The sequence below is a fragment of the Bacillus rossius genome, chromosome 17, assembly GCF_032445375.1.
Source record: "Bacillus rossius redtenbacheri isolate Brsri chromosome 17, Brsri_v3, whole genome shotgun sequence".
Classification (NCBI taxonomy): domain Eukaryota; kingdom Metazoa; phylum Arthropoda; class Insecta; order Phasmatodea; family Bacillidae; genus Bacillus; species Bacillus rossius.
Window position 1 is genome coordinate 38,580,878 of NC_086344.1, and position 11,933 is coordinate 38,592,810.

General features: G+C 33.7%; 1 protein-coding gene across 2 annotated transcripts in view; it reads right to left on the reverse strand.

Moving 5' to 3' along the window:
* Positions 1–11,363, reverse strand: part of LOC134540826 (protein argonaute-2) — a 59,391-nt gene extending 48,028 nt beyond the window's left edge. For both annotated transcript variants that reach the window (XM_063383793.1, XM_063383792.1), the window contains exon 1: positions 11,246–11,363. In XM_063383793.1, the coding sequence (XP_063239863.1) occupies positions 11,246–11,264 (19 nt within the window). In that variant the 5' untranslated portion in view covers positions 11,265–11,363. The remainder of the gene's footprint in view (positions 1–11,245) is intronic.
* Positions 11,364–11,933: the final 570 nt, after the last annotated feature.

Here is an 11,933-nt window from a genome sequence, read left to right on the forward strand (position 1 = left end):
GTGTATTCATCAAGTTCGGCATTATTTTAAAGAATTCTACTGAAATTGTGTCCAAGTTTCGTATTGTAAGTGTATTTGCAATATGAGGAGAATGAATTCGCTCGTTAATGACGTTAGATGTTACTGAAAAACATGCTCACTCCCCCCCCCCCCCCTTTTTTTCACTTTGAAAAAAAAAAGAGGCGGTAACTGCTCCTATTTGTCCCCCCCCCCCCCCCATCTGATACACCCTTGCCACATAACTCTAAGGCAAATATACCTAATAATCATTACTTGTCACTCATAAATTTTATTAGATTTAGGACAATTTCTTTCAATAAATGTTTAAAATTATTTGATTTTTTTAAACACCGATTCAAAAAAGAGGGGGTGTTTTGAGTCTGAAGCCTTTGTCTGTGCGTGGCATCAAAGCACATACACGGATGGACAGATTTCAATAAGTTATTTTGTTTTGAAAATCGAACGCTGGTTAATTCGGGGTGGTTCTTAGCCGTGTTTAATGACCATCTGTTCGTCTATTTAATATTATAAGATATTTTATAAAATTTTTACTTTTGTTGGCGTGAAGATAGAGACAGTAATATCTGTATGTTTCTGAATACATAAACAGTAAAAACAAAGGAGGGGGGGGGGGGGGGAGGCAGTATAGTTATAACTCCGCATTGTAATTCTCTGTGGAAATAAATACAGTCAAACCTCAATAATACAAATCTGAAGGAAGCACAATTTTGTCTACTTTGCAATAACGAGGCTCGTATTAAACAACTTATTACAAAATTACAACACAAAATGTACTATATTTTAGAAAATGTAAAACAAAATTTTTATATGTCTACACCTAAGGCAGAAGAAGTTTACAAATTACAAACAAAACAACATACTACCATCACTTTCAAAAAATAAAATTTCTCAGCATTTTCTCTTAACCTATAAAGAGCCAAAGCAATGGTATCAGTATTATTAAAAATGAAACTTCATACTGAGTCTTTACATTATTCTGCGAAATGTGTATTGACCATCCTTCAATACACGTAACTGGGAGTACCTTTTGAATAACAACATTGTATTTAACCAATTACTTAGCACTCTTACTCGTATGTAATTTCGAAGAACTTGAAAACACTTTTTATTTAACGAGTATTTTGTATTCACAGGGTTTCACTGAATACTGGAATACAAACACAATCTTTACTGTGTGAATGTTAAAAGATATCACAACTAAATAGAGACTTAAAAATCCTGCGGTTACTATCTGACTAGTGCAAGTTTGAAGTCATTAGCGTCAGCATTTTTTTAAGAGTTCATTTTGTTATGTCGGTTTTTTGAAACTACAAATTCTTAATTTAAGTTTTATTAATGCCAAAAGCAATATAAGGACTTTTCAAGGATCCGGTAAGAACTATTAAAAATTTTTTTCCCAGGAACATTTAGCCAGTGAACTTTAACACAACGCAAAAACTCGAAGTCGATTCTCCCAGCAACGTGCATGCAGACGGACGATCGAGCGGACTGATTCTCGCGCTGCGTCCCCTCTCGTAGACGACGCGGTTGTCGACCGAAATGTAACTCAGGGTGATTCGGGGGAGATATCAAGGATGCATGCAGTTAACTTCTTTGTACGTATCTGAAGTAGCTTGGCTTCTGGGTTGTAGCCGTGTCCTTGGCGAATAATTCACTGACGTTGCAGTCGCTATCATCAGGGAGTGGGGGACGCACTACGCCAAAAACCATAACGCAGAATGCCAAATTGACTACAACGCCGACAGCTAGAAAACTGCTGTGTACCACAACGCCGAATTACCACAACGCTGAAAAATGTCATTGCAGGACTGCCACGAAGCAACATTTTTCGGCGTTACCGTATTCCGGCGTTGTGGTACACAGCAGTTTTCTAGCTGTCGGCGTTGCGGTCAATTTGGCATTCGGCGTTTTGGTATTAGGCGTTATTGTACGTTCGGCGTTGTGGTAACGACCCATGAGGGAGCAGTTACCCACTTTCTTTGTATCTGACACTAGCCATGTGCCTGATGGGACATTTTCGATAAGCCGTCCTTCTGCAGAGTTTCAAACCTCCGTAACTGAGAAATACACGAACCTAACATTGACAAACATGCTGATCAGAAATACTTTTTCTTAAATTAAAAGAAAAACTATGAAATGTTAATTGCCTCTAATTAAAGGCATATTATTTCTCAAAAAATATTTTATTCTCATTTTAGAAATAAGAAGCTATACTAATTTTTTTTTTTGGGAATAAAAATATTTATTTAAAGATATTACTCCAATACTTTATGGCATAAATTTGTTTTTACATATTTATTTCTGAATTTTTTTTTCCTTTCCACATCAATTTCTACGCCGGTTTTGTACTTTTATTTTCAGGTCGATCCATGACATTTCCCTTTTGATAAATCAACCCTTAAATCAATTATAACTGTTTTTTATTAGGTACTACCTTTAGAAATGTTTCTAACTTTAAAAATGAAATACTTTCATCCTTTATATTACCCCATCAGGTGAAGAATTTCCATAAAAATGTTAATGCAATTGACTTTTATTTATGAAAAAAAAGATTAAATACACAGTTTAACATTTATAATTTCAAATTTGAAGAAATTACATACAAACTTTCACCCCCTATTTAATCCTCGTAGGGAATGAATTTTCGAAAATACTTTTTAAATGCTTACCTATGTTATATAAGGAACTTATACAAACTTTCATGCCTCTAGACCAACCAGTTTAAGCTGTGTGTTATCTGTCAGTCAGTGTTACGAATTTTACTACGTAGATGCATGAAAAGAAAAAAGAAAAAAAAATTTCAATATTTTTTTCAAAGGTGCAGGTCTCAAGGCAAACTTTGCAGCACACTAAATACATCCATAGTAATTTTTAACATATCTGAATTCTAATCATAAGTTTGCAAATGTTTTCAAGTTGTTTATTTTTAACTTACTACAGAAATTATGAATTTGAAATTTAAAGCCTTAATAGTTAAAAGGTGGTACAGGTGAAAAAAAAAAGATACGTTTATGTAACTTATTATAGGGTAATGGGTGACTATTTGGAACTGATGTTTAAAAAAAAAAAAAAAATAGACATTAATTTTAAATTTAAACGAAAACAATTATTTTAAGTTAATAACATAAAAAAAAAATTCTATTTCAATACTTTATTGCCTAATAAACACTCATTTAGTTAAAATGAAATGATACGACTAGTAAAGAATAAATTATTATTGACTTTTGCCAATATTTCTTAATCATTAGCAGGAGCACATTTTTTAAAAAAAAATCCCGACTATTATTTTTTTATTTTTTACTCCCATTAATATCACAAAACTGTGCCTGCCTGCTTCACGGAACACAAGCGAAGCGACCGCTGAGGGAACACTCGCCATTTCTGCACCATCTGTTGTTTTCCTAATAGTTTATGACATAAATGGCCCGTCTACAATAGCAATGTCCTAAACTGTGTCCGAAGGACACTCGTCGCTGATTGGTCCACGTGACCCTCTGACGTCGTGCGTCAAGTGGGCGAAGGTCCGAACCTTCCTGGCCTGAAGACATTCGTCAATTTGAACTTTTTGTCCCAACCTGCGTGCTTCGGACACAGAAAAAGAACAGAACACTCACAACATTTTAATTTCCGGTTCCCGTTTGACTACGTGTTCGTTTTTGCTATTGAAGGAAATGGAAGGTGTTGTTAGTCACTTATAACTTACATAACTTTCATAACTACAAAGCATCAAAACAATAAACAAAAACATTTGGTTTGGTACATTTACTGCGCTCTGGTGACAACTTTAGAAATCAATACATTCGGACATCGGACATCGCAATTGTGGGCAGGACAGTTTTCGGTGAGACAATGTGACGTCACTCACATTCGGATAAGGACACGGACCACGCAAAGGTTCGGACTATTGTAGACGGGCTCAAAGAGACAAAACACAGCACATACACTGGTGTCGCAAGCCCTCTGCACTATGGCAGGCCGAGAGTTTTTTTAGAACATAAAAAACACTTCATCAGGACAATCAGTTATGCCAACCTCCAGGCACATAATAAAACACACACAAAGAAACACAATAAATTTCACTAGACTCAACATAATAACTAACACAATTATAGTGATGAGTTAACTATCTATAAAAATAATCTAAAAAAATAAACAGATATAATAAAAAAAAATTAATATCAAAGAACTACAAATGTATCTGGATTTAAATTTATGTTAAGTTCTTTCCAAAAGGTCTTCCTTCTAATTTAAATTTGATAAAACAAGCGTTTTTCTTGAATTTCTCTGAGGGTAAATTATTTTCATAACACGCTGAATTGGATTTTACCAAGAACATTATGCCATACGCGAAGTCAACAGCCAACCAGCTATATGTATGAGATTTATCGTAAGAAATGCTGATACACACACAATATTTTCTGCCGCGTCATCAAATTTATGAATTTCTGTAATAAGTAGACAAGGTTTTTATGGTTTTATTTTTAGCCCAATTTCATTTTTAAAACAGTGGATTTCAGTGTTATTGTTTTATGTTATAAAATTTTTTTGTAATACTTACTCCACCAAAATAGGGGCAAAATTGATATGCAACATTTTTAAAGTAAAATAATTTTTAATATATTTGCCTAAAACTGATACATTCCGAACAATAAATTAGCAAGAATTTTGATTCAATAAGGGATGCACAAAAAACTAAATTAATTTTTCTGATTGTGCATTTTAGTGCAAAATTTTGTCTGAAAATAGTGACATTATTTAATTTCAAAGATCAAAAGAATTCTCTTTTATTATTTGAATTAAGTTTTGGTTAAATGCTAATCAATTCCATGATATAACCTGCTTTATGGTGCTGTATGGTGTATTAACTTTCAGTTCTCTGCTATGCGGTGTTTGGCACGGCTTTTCAGTTTTATTGCGATTCACCATATAGTCTTGTCCCTAGTAATACGTAAATACTACTTTGTAATCCTGCAACTGGACTTCTAAATCGGTAATAAATACGGAAAATAAGCACGTCTGCAGATTGGTGGGGGGGGGGATCTCCTCCTGAGCCTGAATTTTGTAAAGGTTTCTCATTATATTTTTTTGAATAATTTTTGCAATAAAAAAAAGAGAGATTATTTTTTTTACATACACCATTGCTGAATTTTACTGTATGTCACAGAGAAAATTAAAAAATGAACAAAAAAAAAAACATAAAAGAAACTAGGCAAATATAACAGAACAGACAAGCACAATGGGCTGGCAACGTGACTTGATTTGCGAGTTTTTCGTAATAATTTTTTTTGTCCACCATTGAGGTTCCTCTATGACTTACAGGGTAACCAGCCAATGACATCTGTCCAAATAACAATTTTTTAATTAAAATACCTTTACTTCCACCCAAATTTTGCATGAAACAATTTAAAGGTTCAGCGTTTGAGAACACCGAGTTTTAAAATTTTCCCGAGGCCAACGCGATCTCCGACTAATTTAACGTCACGTCTTGCAAACTGCGTCCTTTCTTTTGTACGACGGCCCCTCCCTGGAAGTCATTCCGGAGTTGCTCCTGGTGTGAATCCCGCGACGTTCTGCAGCACCGGACAGTAAACCGTGATCAGCAGCGCTTCACATCGTCTCGTCTCAACAACATCACTTGCGGGACATTTCCTTCTCGCGTCCAGGACCGGAGCTGTGTCACCCCACGGTCCGTACCCTCCGGTGCAATCGAGAACCAAGGAGTTTTTTTAAGGAATCACTAAGTCATCACCTTCATCACTATCTAGACGTACAAAACTATTTGTAACCCGAAGGTTGCGACGAATATAACCAATGCATTAATTTACTTACTATAGACAAAATTATTAGTAAATATTCAATTTCTTTTAGTATTGTGAAAATGAAAATTATTTCTGATTTATATATATGTATATGAAATAATAAAAAAAAACATGTTTGACAAAAAACTATGTTAATGTGCTATTTACCGATAATTTTATCAGCAAGAAATTAAGTATTAAGTAACACAAAAAAAGAATATAATATAAAAAAATTCAAAACAGGTATAGCTACAAAAAAAGCAAATATGCAAAAAAACACATTTTGAGATATATACATAAAAGAAAAAAATACCCCCCCCCACCCCCATTATTTTCAATAAAATTATAACCTTCAAAGATACAAGCATATTTAAAAATAAAAACAAATATTTTCAGAAGGGCATGAATACAAAATTCAAAATGTCATCAAAAGATTCCCTGTGATGCAAACTTGCATTTCCCAAAAAAGGAAAAATTTTCATTTTTTTTTCATTTACACTTAAACCCTCTGAGATATAAGCAATTTTTCATAATTATAAGCATATTTATTCGTAAGGTGCCTAAGGCACCCATTGAATAATGGTAATTTTAACAAACACTTTAATAATTAAGGCAAGTGTATAAATGTTACTCTATTGTTACATTTATATTTTTTATTTTTTAAACATATCTATGGAGTAGGCTAATATTTGTGCTTCATGATACGATGATATTCTTGTCTCCAAGATATACATTGTAACAACCCAGATTACAGCCTTCCTCATGCAATTCAGAATAATAATTTGTTATAAATTTTTTGTCATATTTCAGGTTAGGTTTAAAGTTTTTCCTTTTTCAAAGTTATTGTGAAAGTAATTCTCCGGGTTTATTGTTTTTATTTTCAAAATTCGTAAGTTAATTTTTCTAGTATAAATTTTTTTGCTGGCCTCTTTTGTGTCGGAAGGCATGCTGACATAATTCTCCTTCTTTTTTTCTATGACCGAGGCTTTGTTTCACACACCACGGCAGCAAAAACTCTGAAACCTTGAAGTGGGGGCAAACGGGGGCAATGAAAGTGCTGTGTAATCAATTTTTAGATAATAAAACTGCTTAAATAGCACCATTTTTCACCTTGAAATACAAATTTTCCCGGGGGAAAACCCCCGGACTCCCCCACTTCAATAGGGGGGATTGATGATTCTTTATAAAAAGGTATATTGCCCCCCCCCCCCCCTGGAAATTTAGTTGTTGCGCCCCTGAGTCACGGTCACGGGAGTGCGAGGAAGAGAAAAAAATCGCTGCGTCGTGGGAACAGAAGTAAGCATTTCGTGGGAGCTCCTGCTGCTATGCGCCGTGATTGGCTGAGAATTACGTCAGCTAGCCCAAGACACTGCCCGCACGAAGGAAAGGAAGGCTGTAAGATCAGTCATTGTCCGAGCACCGGACCGGGTAGTCGTTCGGGCGATGGCTCGTGGTGTATAGATTGTTAGAAGTTAAATAGCAAACATGTATAAAAGTTATAGGTAAAATAAACTCTTCGTTAAAGTAATAAACATATTTGAATTAATGAGTGCAAATAAAAGTAAATTCATCAATTAAATTGTAGATTTCATTTCACTCCTTCTTTGTATCCATTCAAAATAGTGATAATTCAATAAAAAATATTCAATTTTATTCATAAAAGTATGCAATCATTTCATCAATGTTTTGTTATGACGTCACGTTAAACTATCGTCCGTAAACCGACTTTACAGGCAACCAAATTTTTTTGTTTACAGTTAGTTTTTTTTTTTTGTGTTGTCTGTTGTATGAAATATAGAGTGATTTTTACATAAATAAAAAAAAAAAATACATTGTACATTGTTTATATATTTCTTCTTTCTTCGTGACCTGCTACCTATGTGTTCCACTCATCACCTAATTTGAGCTAGCCGGAGGTGGTGGGTGGTGACAACATATCACTTTAGCATTACAGAGTCAGTGATCAGCATAACTATAAATATATAAAGTTCACAAATCCCTTTGGAAAAAAAAACTGCTTAACAGTTAATGTACAAAAAAATAAATTTTTGTTTAAAACAATTCCTACAGAGTAACCCGACATCCAAACCCGCCCTTTACTAATTGTCCAGACTTATCTCTAGAACACATCTAACCCAAGCCTTAACATTTAATTTGACCATAAAATTACATTTACTTAATAAGCTTACAGTAAGAAAGTAAAACAAAAACACACATTTTACGTTCAAAGGTGGCAGAAAAAAAAACTAACTCACTCAATTATTTATATATAAAATGTAATCAAGTGACCCAAAATTCATCAATTGTAAAAGGCATGCACAAAGTATAGTTTGCTGATTTTTATATAACGTATTTTTTAAATATAAAATCTTAATTTTATTTCATAAAATGTCTAATTACACTCTAATAACAATATATACTAATCAAGAACGTATCATTTAAATCTGGATACGTTGTAAATTATACCCAGCTAAAAACTCCTCTAAAATTAAATTAATTATTAAATTGTAGTCAAAAGTGTCAATAAAAAAAAGAAAGAAATAATATCAATTTGTTATTTAAAAAAAATATTTTTTTTTTTTTTGTGGGAAATCCCCGACTGTATTGTAAATCTCCTTTCTGTGGGAAACACCCATTCTGTGGAGAATCCTCCTCCTGCGGGGAAATACCCTTTCTGTGGTGAAGTCCCAATCAGATGTGCAGATTTGCCGGACTTCAGTTCTTCGATGTTATAACTTTTCTGGTTCAACATGAGCGGCAGAAAGTGGGATGTTGTATGGCTTTCATATGAACATGCTGAGACCCAAAATAACAAAAAAAAATCTGGTTTAAAACTAAAAAAACTGGTTTAAACAAAAAAAAATATATTTTTTTTTTTACCAACCCTGCTTTCACACTAATCTGTCTTCATTTAGGGGTTATTGAGGATTCTCAGCAAAATTTAAGGACTTTTAAGGGCCATTATTCAATTAAAGACAAATTAAGGGCTTTTTAAGGATATGAAGGCGGCATTTGAACTGTGCGTCCCTTCACTTCTACACTGCGGAGCGCAACTCGTACCTCGGAGGTGATGGCTGGGAGCTAAAACCTGTCTCCGAGTTGAATCAACTACCCACCATCGTCGTCATTACCCTGAAACTAACATCTCCTAATTAAGCTAATAATAATGGAATAATCTTATCAAATTAGTGTACTGTCATCGGTCCTCGATAAATCTACAAAGTTTGAATGAAATCTGGCCGTTTAAAGTAGGTCAAAATCGCACCCAAAGGAGTCGGTTACAAACATACAAACAAACAAACATACCGGTGAAGCTAATATGTATAAAGCGTGTAAAAAAAAATTATTCACGAAAACCCCTACACGTAAAATTCACTCTGAAACTTACAACTATGCCACAGAAAAAAGATACAAGGTAACTGAACTCATAAATTAAATACGTGCAGGAAAATAACACAAACGTAAAATACGTATGTCTGCATGATCATTGAAGAGAAAGTATGACTGGATTAAGATCTAAAAATCCAGCTTGGTTGTTTAGAATGAAGAAGACTGTTTTATTAAGGTGTTAGTTATTGTTGCTGGTGTAGTTTAATGGTTATTTCAGTTGCAGCCTGTCTTTAACTTCTACGCGGAACAGCAAACCGCTCATGACCTACTTCCGATCCACTCCTGGTCCACATGTGATGTATCGTCTTTAGAATGTGCTCCACCACATACTTATATTTGTTCCATGTAAAATGATTAGATCAACATGATCAAGCCTGTAACATGACTTTATTCGTAACATAATCAAGCAGGAGACATTTCAGTGAAGAGTTTACTACTGCACTAACTTAAAAAATCTCGGATCCTTCTGAAAAATCACAACAGTACGCTACCTAGTTTTTATGAACACCTACTGCCGTATTTATGTAATTATACTTAACATACCTTTTACCCAGGTAATTCTCAGAGGAGCGTCTTCTGAGAAATAATGCAAATAATAACTGAAGTGAAAACTTGGTCAGGATAGCTACATTAATCATTAGTATTATGCATTAATTACATATAATTTACCTACACGCTATTAATGTAGCTAAAAAAAAACTGGTTAAGAAGTAAAAAAATAATTTGATAAATAAAATAAACAGCCTTTCATCTTTGTTATTATTCATCTTTTTACCCAGAAGCCACTACCTGCAGAATAACATTTATTTCAATTTAAATTGTGATGTGAGATTAAAAAAGTTTATATATATATATATATATATATATATATATATATATATATATACACACACACACACATATATATATACACATGCATATATACACACACACGCGCATATATATACACACACACACGCATATATATACACACACACACGCATATATATACACACACACACACACGCATATATACACACACACATATATAATGAAGTTTAAAAATTGTGCCCTTAAATGCTATATAGCTAGTCTTGGACATATAAACTGTGTTGCCAACTTTCTCAACCAATATCCCTAATATTCTTCATGTTATTAATACATGATTCCCACTGAAAATTGATGGTCTAAAGTGCTGACTTCATAACTGAAAATTAAAAAAATTACCCTTTGAATAGAATCAACCCTTGGAGTTTTCATTCTTAATAGATGCAACCAATACATTCCAACTAAGGATTCACAGCTTATAATCTCAAATGGACCAGCCATAAAACTATGTTTAGCTCTTAATGAATACATTGATATTTGTAGTTTTCTGTGTGTTTCTACCATTATGATCAAGAAAGACTCAGTATGGTCACCTGTGATTTATATTGTACTATTATTATAGTAATATTTATTATGATACAATATTGTAAGTTAATAGAGGCTGCTTTGATATGACCTTCCTCGGCTAGGCTCATATATATAACTAATTTTGTGTTAGAACACCACATATTCAGCAGCGTAACTTAATGTCAAGAAGAATGATTAAATATTGAAGATTAATTCTGTTACATAACAGATTTGTTTGCACGAAAAATTTAATTCGGTTAAGTAAACAAAACGGTAATATGCGTAGACGAACGCTGCTAAAATAAATAATACATTAAATCATACTGAGAACACAAAAGACGCAAGCAAATACTAACCTGAAGGCAGATACAATCAACATGATACTGAACCGTTACAAGTATAATCATGTGAAGTAAGTTCTCAACTAAAATGTTACAAAATGAAATAGGAAAAATAATATACTGTTCCAAAAAATAACAATGAAATTACTTTTATACTGAATCATAGCAAAACACTAATAAAAAAAATAGTGGAAAACAAAGACAGTTTGTTTACTATCACAGCACAATAACCCAACAACCAATTTCACACAACGACTCAAATACAAGACACAAATAAGTTAACAAAATTGTGATCACCATAGATTTCACTTTGCAACTTACGCTGTCCAACGGGGTACATTTTCAAAACAAGAATTAATTAATCATTAAGGACCACCACCTCCTCCACCCGCGTTTTTAATCACAGTCCACTGGTTATGTTTATACGAAAATGGCGACATCAGTGTTACCAAGAAATAAGTGACAAATATAATTTACCTCAGGAAATCATAGCGCGGAAGACATGGCAAAGATGTGTAACAAAGAGGATGACAATATCCACAAAAGTAAAAGCTCTGTTCGCGTAATCTGTACTGTGTACAACTTCTGTAGCCAAATAGTTTATTAACGTTCTTTTCAATAAGTGTAGTTATAAAATTGTTTTAATATGATAAAATACTGATAATCACGGTATACTTATAAGCTTGCGATCGGGACTATATTTTTAGTGGCAAGGAGTTCTTATTATTTATTATTATTTTTACATTTCCTGGAGCATCTTCTATAAATACTTCCCACCTCTCACTGCCAGTATCACCACTCAAGCTCATTCTACTCCCATCCAATTCTCATCAGGTGGCCTTCCCTCTTTCCATTCATTTCCACTTCCTCTGGATCTACCACCCATGATACCTCCTCCCTGTATACCCCCCCTGTTCATCATATCACCCAGATTTCCAAGCCCTCTCCCTTTTATCACCTCAAACAGTTTCACCAGTCGTTTTTATCGTCTTCTTATTTGCAGTGTGTT